Genomic DNA, 14,859 nt, shown 5'->3' on the forward strand with positions numbered 1-14,859 from the left:
CACACTGCACATATCATATTTGTACTGCAAAAAATACTTTAAAACAATAAAATAATTAAAATGAAGAACAATTTTAACAAATATAAACTTATTAATATTTCAATGGGAAGTGTGGGCCTGCTTTTGGCTGATGAGATAGGATTGTTGTTGTTGTTGTTGTGTGCTTTTCAGTTGTTTCAGACTTAGTTTGACCCTGAACGACAGCCTGGTAAATGAACTTGGAGGGCTGTATCCGGCCTTCGGGCCTTAGTTTGAGGACCCCAGCAATAAATTAAAGGAACACAGAAGGAGGCTGGGAAGCCTCCTTCTGTTGGGATACGGATTATGACCTATTAGGATCATAACCTATTGGATAGCCGAATTTAAGAACACTTCTTAAATTCGACTATCCAATAGGTTATGATCCTAATAGGTCATAATCCGTATCCCAACAGAAGGAGGCTTCCCAGTCAAGGAAAGGCTATTTCTCCACTTATTGAGAGGCCATGCAAACTGTTTTAAAAGGAGAAATAATGCTATACACTTGTTTCCAAGGCTATTTTTTTTATTTTTTAGCTGTGTGAAATTTTTATTTTGAAGAAATATAAAAGTATTGTACAACAGAGTTACAAAAATAAGAAATATGATTTCAATTAAGTTAAGACTACTGTTATTTTCAAGCTTCAATTCCTGCAATGTCAATATCTGGGTATCTTGCCTCCTCTGCTTTTGCTTTACAAAACTAGAAAAGATCTACTTCCCTGCAAAGTAAGGTCCCAAATCAACAGAACAACAACAACAAAAAAGCAAAAAATCATATGCCCACATCAATGCCCAATCATACAATGAACCATTAATAATTTACTCATGGAAATCACACAGGAATACAGCCACACAGATTACAAACATCCTTTACATTAAAACATTTTATCCTGATTCAGTGAAAATGCACAAGTTGGTTGAAAAAACACAGTATACATTTTTTTTGTCCATTTTTTTTTAAAAAAAATGTTTACTGCATCGGAGAGGATTTCATTTTTTAGCCTGTTGAGATTTTCAAAGATTTGGCATGGTTTACACTTGTACCATTTAAATGTGGTACTGCTCTGTAGTAAAAATTAAATAAATATAAATATGCAAAATAAATATTTTGTAAAAGAATACGTCACGAATGTGACGTAGGAACGCAGGGCACATTGCTGGGGATTCTTAACGCCTTCTGCACAGACATCGGGAGCCACAGTTTTTTTTAGGGACACTGAAAAGGAAAACTGCAAGCTTCAAAACGAGAAGCAGATCTTGCTTCAGCTTCCCAAAAACCTCCTGGATCAGGATTCCTGTTCCAGGTTGAAAGACTAAGCTTTTACTGTGATTGTAAAGATAACATTTCTCCTGCTAAGACCCACTGCGTCAGAATAAACAATCTGGAGAGCGATCCTATAGAAGGTGGAGATTCTGTAGAGGCACATTTCCCAAGTCCCGTTCAGTTTGCGCTGGAAAAAAGTTATATATGAATAATTTCCCTCCTTCTTTCCCTTTCTTCCTTTCCATCTATCCATCCTAGTATCCTGCTGTCTCTTTTCAAACATTGCCTTCCACTGATCCAATATACCAGTTTTGGAGGTGACTTTGGCTTCTGCAGCTCTAAGTCACATTTCCAGCTCCACAAAAAGAAGCCAGAAATGGCATCTGAATAGTTTTCCCCAAAGGTATAATGTATTTCTACTGCTTTAATGCAAGTTAATCCTTGTTCCAAGAAACATCTAGACTTGTGAGTCTCCTTGCAGCATATGATGACACTCACTCTTACCCATCTGTGAGCCACTTTCCTTTGGGATGAAATTCCTAGCCGGTAGTTTCCAAGGTCAACTCTCACTTTTTTTGAAATCATAGAATCATAGAGTTGGAAGAGACCTCATGGGCCATGTAGTCCAACCCCCTGCCAAGAAGCAGGAATATTGCATTCAAAGCACCCCTGACAGATGGCCATCCAGCCTCTGTTTAAAAGCTTCCAAAGAAGGAGCCTCCACCACACTCTGGGGCAGAGAGTTCCACTGCTGAACAGCTCTCACAGTCAGGAAGTTATTCCTCATGTTTAGATGGAAATATTTGGGAGATTAATATTTGGAGCGCTATACTTTAACCATTCGCCTTTGTACTGCTGGATCCTAAATGTTTAAACCTATATTTCCCTTTAACAACCTTGCAATGTGGCTGTGGATGGAAACAACATATGCTACAGTGAGAAGGGTCCTGAAGGTGCTTGGCCATCTGAATGCTTTGCAGTCAATATTTTTGAAACAATTCTGTGCCTGAATGTCATCAATACATAGTATAGGTACTTCTGGGACCGCAAAATGACGTTTGTGCCAACTTGAGCTACTTTATGCTCCACCTTTCTTCATAGGAGTCTTTTGCTCACTCCTCTCTTCTGTAATATAAAGCTGTGTGCAGGTTACGCAGCCTTCTTCCTTGGATTCCAACCTGGAATCCACTTCCTGAGTCAGACAGGCAGAGTTCAAGGCACTTTGGGTGACGCTGGATCTTTCAAAGAGGCTTCCTGCTGCTCTTTAATCAATCCTTCCAGTCACCCTGGTGATGACAGGCCTGTTCCACAGTCCTGCGTATGTAACGAAACACAACATCTCTGCCTTTCAAACAGCATCTCCAGGGGAAATCTGTCCATCAGAGTCCTGTATGTAGTAAGGCTGGAATAGTCTTTCCTGGCAGCAGATTTGCATAGCATGGAAGGTGTGCAGAAGGAGGTAAGGGAAACGCGATGTAAAGTAATGCACAAAATCTTCTGGGACAGAACCCAGGGTCTCCTGGACTTCTGGGGGAAGTTCTCTATAGTGGTGTTTCTGGAAGAAGAAGAAGAAGAGACAACAGAGTCATATGTTTGCAACAAGTTCACATTTTAATGAAGCATTTTACAAGAATCACTCTTCATCTTACTAAACCAGGGGTCCACAAACTTTTTAAACAGACGGCCGGGTCACAGTCCCTCAAACTGTTGGAGGGCCGGATTATAATTTGAAAAAAATAATGAATTAATTCCTATGCACATTGCACATATCTCAAATGAGGGGTAGGATGCTTGAAATAGATCACACACCCCTCCTATCTCTAACATAATATTCTGCAGCATTCTCTTCTCTGGCATTAGCACACCCGATACTGGGAGAGCTGTGTAGTGACAGATTGGGCAAAGTAGGATCAAGATCCAAAGCATGCCTGATGCACATGATCACACCAAATCTGAGGTAGGGCTAAAGAATTTATCTCCAGTTGCTCCCAATGGAGGAGAAAATAGTGTAAAAGAAAAGAAGAGGGAGGAGAATGGTACTCTGCCTGTGGTTATGATCTGGATATGTTGGATGCTCCATACTGCTATCTTCCCAATGCTACATGCAGGATTGTGCTTGTTGCTGCGTTTTTACAGCAGATGATGAGTTGTGGAACATGTACAAATGGGCCTCCTGGTGTTTCTATTTTGACTTGAAAACAGAAATGGGGCTTTTTTGAGAGAAAATACTGGAAGAAGGGTCATTCAATTCCCTTTCCCGCAATCCTCATGCCATTTCCTCAATCAAAATTATATCCCCGAAGTTACTGTTTATCCTGCTCAAAAAGAACAAAGGTCTGTTTTATGTTTTTTCTGATGCAGCAAATAGCAGCTGGAGGTGCACAAGTTCTAAGTAAACAAAAACGGCACATGACAAAGGACGCAATAAGTCTTTCAGTCCTAACGGTTTGATGAAGTTCAAGGGATCTCAAGATACATTTAATTTAAAACATGAAAGGATCCTATACTTCATCTGTTGTACATCTTATCTGTTTTGGATCACCACATCCCAACTTGAAAGGCCACATTTCTGTTTTGGCTCACCGCACATGAAAGGCCACATTTGTTCTGAGAATGTAGTGTGCAGGCAGAAAAACAGTTTACCTGAACACATGACAAGGAAGATCTTTCTCATCTTAAAAGATACTTCCAAAGGCACCTACCTTGTTTCTCATTGCCCGCAAGAGATCTCTAACTGACCCCCCTTTATAGGATCGGAATTTTCGAAGATCTGTAAAAAGACATCAGAATAATTAGAATTACATACAAACCAAGCCCAAAAGGACCATAACACTGTGTAAAAAATTGGAATAATTATCTGTTCCTGATTTGAAAGTATTATTTCCTGTTTAATTGTGCAGTCCTTACTTTGAAAGTGTCATACTCCGCAAACTGCCGCAAACTATGTTGAATTGGTTGAGGCTCTATGAGATATTCATTGAAAAACTAGAGCCAAATGTGCATATTTTTAAGGATAGAACCAATTAGACATTTATAATCCAGGTACAAAAATTGTGTTACATGGTGTAATTACTCAACTGTTTCTTCTTGGAGTCCAGCAGATTTACAAGAAAGAACACAACAGTTGGGTCTATTTACAAGAAAGAACACAACAGTTGGGTCTATTTTTCCAAAGGTAATTGTCTAATTACAGAAGAATGACAATTTTTACTACTATTATACTTGAATCAGATTGGGTATCCCGGTTAGAGTAGACCCACTGAATCAACTGCCGAACGGTAAAAAACACAAATGTAAACCCTATTGACTCTATGGGTCTGTTCTGCTTTGGATCACCAACAGAACGTACAGATTATTCCGATTAATTCCCTGTCAAAGTAATATGATAGTACTTTACCTGTCTGTAGAGGGACAGTGATGTGCTCTCTCCAGTCCATGTTCACCACAGCTCTTCCTCCTCTTTCCAGCTCCTTGACAATTGGCCCATCTAAGGACTCTTTTTCAATTCGATCACTCACATCCTGCAATTGACATGGTGCAGTTACACATAGTATGTGTGGCAGCAGGTTTACATTAGATAAATGAAGGAATCCCTTTCCACTATAGTACTAATAGGGTCAGGAAAGCTGCTGCTCTTTTTCCTGGAGCCCAGAGCATGTCTAACTCAAGATAACTACTCCTTCAGGAGGGATACCTAGTAGCCTCAATAGAGTTGGTGTCACATTTTGCAGTATCTCATGAGGTCACCCCCTGGTCGCCCTTCTAAACCAGACTATACTACAATATTGTAGATTGCCAGGAAACTGCACAAAATCCAACAGCTTTATCGATACAGCTATGGACTATGAAGAAAGTTCTTATCTGTAGCACATACACATAATAAAGTTCAAAAAGCAAATCAGCACACATTTTAGCCTTACAAGTCTACTGCTACAGCACATATAATAAGCTGGGCTGTGAAAAATATTTTTGTGGTAGTATCTATGATGATTCCAATGAAAACTGGAATGACCTCGAATTATGGCACCAGACTGCGTGATTTTAAATAAGTGGTTTTAATGCTTTATATGTTTTAGCGATGGTTTTAATTGTATATGTTTTATTTGATTTGATGTATGTTTATGTTGGCATTGAGTTGCTGCCTATATATTTAAGCCTCTCTGAGTCTCCTAAGGGGTGAGAAGGGCGGGGTATAAATACAGAAAATAATAATCTATATAAATAAAAATGTAATGTTCGTTTGTGGGATTAATAGAACTCAAAATCCACTGGATGAATTGACACCAAATTTGGACACAAGACACCTAACAACCCAATGTATGTCCTTCACTCAAAAAAAAAATGATTTTGTCATTTGGGAATTGTAGTTGCTGGGATTTATAGTTCACCCACAATCAAAGAGCTTTCTGGGCTCCACCAATGATGGAACTGAACCAAACTTGGCACACAGAACACCCATGACCAACAGAAAATACTGGAAGGGTTTGGTGGGCAGTGTCCTTTGGTTTTGGAGTTGTAGTTCACCTACATCCAGAGAGCACTGTGGTCTCAAACAATGATGGATCTGGACCAAGCTCTACACAAATACTCAATATGCCCAAATGTGAACACTGGTAGAGTTTGGGGAAAATAGAATCTTGACATTCGGGAGTTGTAGTTCCTGGGATTTATAGTTCATCTACAATCACAGAGCATTCTGAATCCCACCAACAATAGAATTGGGCCAAACCTCCCACACACAACCCCCATGTGGGCTACAGCAACACGTGGCAGGGGACGGCTAGTAATAAATAATAAAATAGTTACATGGCTATGTGTGTGTATGTATTTATAAAGAATAAAATAATGCTAAAATGCAGCACAAAAATCTTATAGTCATCTTGATGTCACCCCCTCTAATGGTGTCATCTAGTGTGGTCCGCACCCCCACTCACATCACTTTAGAGATACCACTGGGGATATCCAGATTGGGAAAAAAACAGATGCTCAGGTTTCCAGAGAACTGTTCCAAAATAAGAGAAAGCAGAATATGCTATGCTTGCTTCTGTCTCTCCACTTTCTGTCTCCCCACTTTCCTCCATAGCTGTGCACCAATCTCTTGTTGTTATGTCCCTTCATGTTAACTCCAACTTACAACTTGGCAAGATTTGTTCAGAGAGAGTCTGACTTTCCCTTTCTCTGAGACTGAGAGAATGTAATTTGCCCAAGGTCACCCAGTGGGTTTCCAGGTCTGAACAGGGATTAGAACCTAGTCCAAGAAACTATCACCATTACATACTGCCCCTCTTTCGCTCATGGAAGGGAGGGGCCAAAGACAAATCAGAAATTTATAGGTAGGTAGGCATGAGTAGGTAGTCCTTCGGAAGCACTAAAACCAGCAATGCTGCAGCCCTTTTGACACAAGTTTCATCACGCCAAGACTGCCGTTCACTGGCAAAGGAAAGTAATGCTGGTCTATGGTTCGTTTTCTGGGAGCTTCTTTGCTAATTCTGTTTTCAGAACATTAAAAATATCACAGTTGCAGTTCTGCTTCTTTGAGTCCCATAATGGGGGAGAAAGGCAGGAATATAACTTATACAAATAGAATCTTCTTCTCAAATATATTGAAACAAGTGTGTTTGTGGTTCTGCAAGTCCTTTCCTCTGAAAGATAACCTACACCATCTGGTATTTATTAGTGGGTCTCCCACCCAAGCACTAATCCATGCTTAGCATCCAAGATCAGATAAGATCTGGCACTTTTAGGGCATTCAGAACCCTGAAATAAATACAGACGTCATATTGTCTGGGTTGATAAGTAAACTAAAATGTAGATTCTGAAACAGTTAAAATTTTACCATGGAAAGAAGAGAAATTTCGCGATAGATTATCCAAATTAACATAGGAAACTAAATTATCAATTTTATATCATGCATTGTGCAACCTTTACAACTCATATCCAGCCAGAAAGAGAAAAAACGGTCATAACTGACCTGAAAAAACTGCAGCTGTTTCTCTAAACTCCAGAAAAATGGATGCTTTAGCACACAGTTAGCTGAAGGCCGTTTTTGAGGATCCGTACTTATCATTTGCTCTATCAATTCATGAGCGACTATGTCCTCTGTGAAGGGAAGAAAAAAAACATGTTTACTCAGAGCATATGGACGTATGTGTATTTGTCAAGTTCTCTTTGAATAAGCCTAATGGCAAGCTTTTTTCAGACCCGCATGGAAAAAAATCCACAAATCAAGACCTGTTTGAGTTTGAATTCTGTGGCTTGTTATCCCAAGGATGTAATCCCTCAACTCCTAAATCTGTGAGCTCTTAAATGTCAAGTTTCTGTCTTTCTCTTATATTTTTCTTGTTACAAATGCACAGAAGACTGCTTTAAATACTTCCGTGCAGATGACATAAGCAATAACACAGCCAGTGAAGGTTGGGCAAAAGCAGGAAAATATAGCCACCGATAACTAACTAGGATATCTCTGTTTGCTTACCGTGTTTTTCTCGATTTAGGAAATCCAGACTGTAGGCCCCAAGTAAAATGTTGGCTTGCCGCTGCAGGGATTTGCCAAATGGATGGCTGCCTTCAGATATCACATAATAGAAGACACATCCAGCTGAAAAAATATCTACTGTATGGGTCTATGAAGAGAAGCAGGAGAAACAGAAAGATAATCTGGTTTCAAAACTTTAATATAACTGGAGTAAAGAAAAAATATAAAAATCTAAGGTTCAAGAAGCAAGAATACATTTCACTAATGTGAGTTTATTTATATTTCTCCAGAAAAGCTCTAGAAATAATAAATGCAAAAAATGCAAAAAAAATCTGTATTATATAACTTTGTTGACGAATGTAAAATAGTTAACAAAATCTTATTTTAATTTCAAAATCTATTTTAATTTCAGACATTTAAAAGATATTGGGCAGTGTTTATCACCAACTGTCTCATATACTTGGGCGAACAAAACAATATTTGTCACTCTGTCTTGATTTTTTAGAATGATGGATGGAATACACTTATAAATATAGTTTCAACTCAAGAGTATGGACATTGTTTCTCACTGCATAACAGTAGTTGAGATCTGTACCTGAACACAAAGGAAAGAAATATGTAACTTAAACCAAATCGAAACATTTTATTGAACTGTGAACAATCAGTTGGCAGAACTGAACAGAATTCATCCAAGGTCCACAGCTTTACACCAACAATATCATATTCATGCTCAAGGCCCAAACAAATTTAATTCTCTCCTCTTTCATTTTCATAATACACTGACCATCCAACTCCTCTCAACTTTGCCTTGATACAAAATGCATTAATTATTTCAGTTTCTTGGGATCTGAATAAGCCTCCAAGCCAGTTTAAAAGAAATTGGATTACTAAACACCTCTCTGAATTCAGTAGCAAACACTGCATTTTCGGTATTATTATTATTATTATTATTATTATTATTATTATTATTTACAATACCACTTTTTTCTCTTAAGGAGACTCAAAGCGGTTAACAGCAGGAAAAACAATAGAATACAATTTAAAACATAATGATTATGAACTTTAAAATAAAATTGATTTGAAGAGGGACCTTCTCTGACTTTGCATGATAGATCCTCTGCCATCTACTATTATGAAACCAAGAGTTCCCATTTTTTAAATTAATGCAGGACCTCCCAGGGTACTTGTTGACCATCTCTTCCTAAAGAAGGAAGGAACTGCTTAAACTAGAGGCTTTCTTCAGTCTGTTCCTCCAAAAAACCCCTGGAGGTATGCAAATAGTGGATAATCTGTCCGGTGCACTTACTGGATTCTCTTTGCAGTCCTCACTCAGTATCTCTGGCGCAATCCAGCCTTCAGTGCCTGGTACTCCAGATCGACGGCTGAAGCTGTGCCTTCCCACTGCAAGCTTCTTGCACAGGCCAAAATCCGAAATCATGGCTTTGACTTTGCCATGGGCATTAGGCATCGAAATAAGGATGTTGTGGGGCTTCAGATCTCTGTGCACTAAAAGAAAGGCTCTAAATTGCAAAGCTATCTTGCTGTTTGAATGTTCATATTTATCTCAGTCTGAATAAACTTGCAATTGCAAACATGTTTGGCAACATAGATCGTTCCGATTTCTATTCTACAAACAGAAATCTTGTTAACAGAAACCTAGATTTGAGATGGCCAATCATATAAATATAAGAAATCACACCTGGACTAAGCAGGTCTCATTACAGATCTCATCCAAGTCCTGAATTCGTTGGATGACTTTGGAAAAGTTCTTCAAAAATAGCTGGCTCCCCAACATACTCAGGAGAAGGTAAAGGTTGCTACCTCCACACTTTACTATATCCAAAATGTTATCATTCATTTTGAAAAAATTCAACTATCGCAGAAGTTGGATACTAGAGTAAAGTGGTTTCTTACCAATATGGAGGGAATGGAGATAAGCGAGGCCAGACATTGTCTGTTGCAAGAGAGTGATTGGTTGCAAACCATGGCGAGTAAAGTCCTTCTGTTCCACATACTGGAATACACAAGAGAAAAAACGCGATGTGAGTTCCCAGCCGTAATGGTAGGTACACACTCTTGGGAATCAAGCCCCTGAGGGTGAACTCAGGAACTTAAGTGGGTTACATAGCTTAGAAGCTACTACTTGAGCTCTAGATATGCGCCACGACAAGGCAGTGATCCTTTGCTGGAGCTAGATATGTTCTTAGTGACATAAAAATGTGAGTACAGGCCCAACTTAGAACGAAAGCTGCCTGTTCTGCCTTAGGGTGGTTACAATGCCATTTCCTGTGCTTCAAGAAAATACTGTCCCAAGCACAAGGAAAGAAACATCCAGTTCATAGTTTACATTCTGTGGGTCATCAAAATCACTCTCCCTAACATCATCATCATCACCATCATCACCATCATCATCATTATTTGAAATACCACAAGATGACGCCACAGCAGACACCCTGCTGGCTGTTGTATTGGACACTTCCCAAGTGTCTAGGACTGTGTGATGTATTGGCGAATAATGTGTGCAGATCCCAGTAAGGCGGCCTTCTGCAGCTGGCAGATGGTAATCTTGTCAGCACCTATTGTGTTTAAGTGCAGGCTAAGGTTCTTAGGCACTACACCCAGTGTACCGATCACCACTGGGACAACCTTGACGGGCTTGTGCCAGAGTCTTTGCAGTTCATTCTTTAAATCCTCATATCGTGTCAGCTTTTCCAGTAGTTTTTCTTCAATCTTGCTATCACCTGGGATTGCAACATCGACAATCCATACTTTGTTTTTTAACACGATTGTGAGGTCAGGAGTATTGTGCTCCAAAACTCTGTCTGTCTGAATTTGGAAGTCCCAGAGTAGCTTGACGTGCTTTTTTTCTGTAACTTTTTGAGGCTTGTGATCCCACCAGTTCTTTGTCGCAGGCAGATGGTATTTGTGGCACAAGTTCCAGTGAATCATTTGAGCAACGGTGTTATGCCTCTGCTTGTAGTCTGTCTGCGTAATCTTCTTGCAGCAGCTGAGGCTGTGATCTATTGTTTCATCTGCTTCCTTGCAGAGTCTACACTTGGGATCTGTCATTGACTTTTCAATTCTGGTTTTGATGGCATTGGTTCGAATGGCTTGTTCTTGGGCTGCCAGAATCAGGCCCTCCGTCTCCTTTTTCAAAGTTCCATTTGTGAGCCACAGCCTTGTTTTTTCTTTGTCAATTTGGCTCTCAATTTTTCCCAGGAATTGTCCATGGAGAGCCTTCTTTCACCAGTTTTCTCTTCTGCTCTGGATTGTGTTTTTACGGTATTCACTCTTTGTCTTTTGCACTTTAAGCAGTTTACTACTACTGACCTCCCTAAATGTTGGTCCTTGACTGCCTTTCACATAATCTGCCAGTGCGTGTTTCTCTTCTTCTTCATTACTATGTGGGTGTAATGCATAGTGGACTGTCATCAGTTTTCTTGTTTTTCTGTCCAGATCATCCAGCTCTGCTTGTGTCCAGTTCACAATTCCAGCAGTGTATTGAATGACGGGGATGTCCCAGGTGTTGATAGCCTTGATCGTATTTCCACCATTTAATTTGCTCTTTAATAATAATAATAATAATAATAATAATTCATCTTGTTGTGTTTCTATTATTATTATTATTATTTGAAACACAACAAGATTAGTACACAGCAAACAAGATTACTCTGTTGGCGTTGTATTGGATCACATGTCAGACAATTCCCAAGTGTCTAGGACTGTGTGATGTATCGGTGAATAATTCGTGCAGATCCTAGTAGGGTAGCAATTTTGTAGGATGGTAATTTTGTCAGCACCTATTGTGTTTAAGTGCAGGCCAAGGTATTTAGGCATGGCACCCAGTGTGCCGATCACCACTGGCTTGTGCCGGAGTTTGTTGCAATTGTTGTTTTTTATGACAACCCCCCTTCCCAACCATTACATTTCCTTTGCAGCTGTACTAGTGATAGCAAAAGCTCATTTAACAGAAATATTTCTGCTTTCCCTTTGTGCCATGTTATAAGTGAAAGTGCTTGTCTTAAGCGAACAGTTGCCAGGATATCCTTAAATTTCACTAACGGAGCAGCAGGGGATAGGTGTCACCGTGTGTTAGCAGGGAACAATTTGCTGGTGCCCAAAGTGGAGGTTAAAGATGTTCCTGCCACAGATGTTAGTAAAATAAAGTATAAAAAAATAAATGACACAGGGTCGTTTTTTAAAATGATCAGGGCCTGTTTTTTGAATAGCGAATTGTAGAGTTAATGCAGGTGTAAGTGGAAGCCACAGTGTACCTCCTGTAAAGTGGCGGCACAGAGCTCCAGTGCTATGTATTGGAACTGCCGGTCCTTTTCTGTGCAGAAATAGCGGATCACATTGGGATGCTCATCAGATTCTCGCAAGAGCTGCACCTCCCGGTCAGCAAAACTGAAACATTCAGGGAGAATTCTCTTCACAGCAACATCTCGGCTGTCAAATGTCCCCCTGTAGATATTCCAACACACACAGAAAATTAACACAAATTCAATCCTTCCCACAGTAATCATTTAAACTGCTTTGAGTCTCCCTAGGGGTGAGAAAAGCGGTATAGAAATACCGTAAATAAATAAATAAATAAATAAATATCACACAACCAAATTAATCCTGCATTTGACGTGACCTTAGAAGAAAGACATTGCACTACAGATTGTTTCTGAACTACAGTTTGCCAGTAGGCCTTTTCCGGAATTTTGAGTTCAATGTTTTCAAGATCTGCTGTTTTCAAGATCTGCTAGAGCTGCACCCCTTCCTAAAATCAATCAGAGAACCTAAAAATGGTGATACACGTGCTGAGAACCTTAAGGTTGGACCTGCAATGCACTTTGCACGGAGCTACCTCTGTACCAAGTTCAGAAACGCCAATTAGTTCAAAACACAGCAGCCAGATTGGTTGCAGGAACATCCAGGAGTGAGCATATCACCCTTATACGAAAGCCACTCAGTGGTTGCCAATTAGTTTCCAGGCAAAGTACAAAATGCTGGGTTTGACCTTTAAAGCCCTACATGAGTGGGACCATGTTACCTATAGGATCACCTTTTCCCACACAGTATGCCCCTTAGGACACTGAGGTCCTCTGAGGGGTGGCTATTCCAACTAGCCAGAACTCGACTGGCAATCGACACCCAGAGGACCTTTCCATCGGCCGCCCCATGACTGTGGAAAGAGCTCTAACAGTTAGGTCAGTTGTTGCAATTAAGGGACAAGTGAAGACCTATCATTTCCAGCAGACATATCCAGTCAATTTTAGCTTGTTAATTTTATCTGCATTTATCAGGAATTTTAACTTGTCTTTCTGCAACAGGGGTTCTGTGCTGGGTTAGATGGCTCCTCCACTGGAGACATCATCCCACTAAAGCAGTGGTTCTCAACCTGTGGGTCCCCAGATGTTTTGGCCTTCAACTCCCAGAAATCCTAACAGCTGGACAATTGGCTGGGATTTCTGGGAGTTGTAGGCCAAAACACACAGGGACAGGTTGAGAACAACTGCACTAGAGTATCTCTCCACTTTAAATCCATTTGCTGCCTCCTGCAGAATTCTGGTATTTGTAGTTTAGGGAGGGGTCTTTAAACTGCTCAGAGAGGTCCCAGAATTCTGCAGGAAGGAGGAAGCCGCAGGATCTAAAGTTGATACTCTAGTACAGGCATGGGCAAACTGTGGTCCTCCTGGTGTTTTGGACTTCAGCTACCAGGAAACCCTCCTGGTGTTTTGGACTTCAGCTACCAGAAAGCCCTCCTGGTGTTTTGGACTTCAGCTACCAGAAAGCCCTCCTGGTGTTTTAGACTTCAGCTACCAGAAAGCCCTCCTGGTGTTTTGGACTTCAGCTACCAGAAAGTCCTCCTGGTGTTTTGGACTTCAGCTACCAGAAAACCCTGCCAGCTTATCGGCTGTTAGGAATTGTGGGAGTTGATGTCCAAAACACCTGGAGGGTTGAAGTTTGCCCATGCCTGCTCTAGTACGATGAGGTCCTGGAAGAAAGGAATGCAGGATATTGTCTTTAAATACACACACACACAGAATAGGCACACATTAAAAGAGCTGCCTGACTCATGCTTCATTTGCCACAAGTACAACAAAGAAATAAATACTGGCTATTTCAGCACATCTTTTTTGTCTGGTGCTTTACCTATAAACAATGGTTCCTTCAGCTCCATGTCCAAGCACATCTTTTGGGTTAAATGTAATCTTTCCAACCACTATTGTGCTTGTACTCCCATCTAGCCAACAAAAGAAAAAGGGGAAGAGGGAAAGAAAACTATATCACATACTGCATTTTTCAGGCATCTATAGTATCAGGTACCCCCATGGATTACTTCTAAGCCTGTTGCCAGGTTTCCAATAGGTTATATTGGAAAAGTGCTTGCTCTCTCGCTTTTGTAATATTGTCACTTTGTCACATTATTAAAGTTGGTGGCATTAGTATCTAGAATGCCACCAACTTTAACAATGTGACAATGTAAATCTGTATTTATACAATCCAAGGTTAAAACCATTTATTTATTTCCTGGTCCAGTGAGATTTAACCTCAGTGAAATGTATACAGGTAGTCCCTGAGTCACAAACTTCTGACTTACAAATGACTCATGGATAAGAACAGGGGTGAGACAACAGGAAGTGAGAGATCTACCCCTTGGAAGGAAAAGAGTTATCTTGGGGAAAAGGTGTCTCCACTGAACTTTCTCACCAATCCTTGTTTCCACAACAAGCCAAATTTTACAAAATCCAATTATCACAGGGATAGAAAGTGAGATGAAATCTTCTGATCAGATAGCAAAACAAATACCTTTCCCTAAGCTATTCAAAGCATGCATGCGTGTATGCAGTGTGTGTGTGTGTATGACTGGAGTTATATACTTAAAAATGTACCAGTTCTGACTTACATACAAATTCAACTTAAGATCAAACCTACAGAACCTATCCTGTTCATAACTTGGGGACTGCCTGTATAAGATAACAAACTCAATAAAAAAAATCACACAAGATAAACTGATTCAGCTTTATAGAAGAAGCGTTCAGCTGCATGAAATTAAGACCTAATATTTTAAAACGGATTAGTAAGAACATGGGTCTGAAAAGCACTC

At 40.0% G+C, this 14,859-nt stretch overlaps 1 protein-coding gene across 1 annotated transcript in view; it reads right to left on the minus strand.

The window, feature by feature from the left end:
• Window positions 1-508: 508 nt before the first annotated feature.
• Window positions 509-14,859, minus strand: part of ERN1 (endoplasmic reticulum to nucleus signaling 1) — a 79,409-nt gene continuing 65,058 nt past the window's right edge. Inside the window, exons 14-22 of the mRNA XM_060763112.2 lie at window positions 13,905-13,995; window positions 12,035-12,224; window positions 9,675-9,774; window positions 9,067-9,266; window positions 7,761-7,908; window positions 7,257-7,384; window positions 4,683-4,806; window positions 3,988-4,055; window positions 509-2,840 (exon numbers count right to left, since the gene is read on the minus strand). Of these exons, the coding sequence (XP_060619095.2) occupies window positions 2,634-2,840; window positions 3,988-4,055; window positions 4,683-4,806; window positions 7,257-7,384; window positions 7,761-7,908; window positions 9,067-9,266; window positions 9,675-9,774; window positions 12,035-12,224; window positions 13,905-13,995 (1,256 nt within the window). The 3' untranslated portion in view covers window positions 509-2,633. The remainder of the gene's footprint in view (window positions 2,841-3,987; window positions 4,056-4,682; window positions 4,807-7,256; window positions 7,385-7,760; window positions 7,909-9,066; window positions 9,267-9,674; window positions 9,775-12,034; window positions 12,225-13,904; window positions 13,996-14,859) is intronic.

This window comes from Anolis sagrei, chromosome 2 (assembly GCF_037176765.1).
Source record: "Anolis sagrei isolate rAnoSag1 chromosome 2, rAnoSag1.mat, whole genome shotgun sequence".
Classification (NCBI taxonomy): domain Eukaryota; kingdom Metazoa; phylum Chordata; class Lepidosauria; order Squamata; family Dactyloidae; genus Anolis; species Anolis sagrei.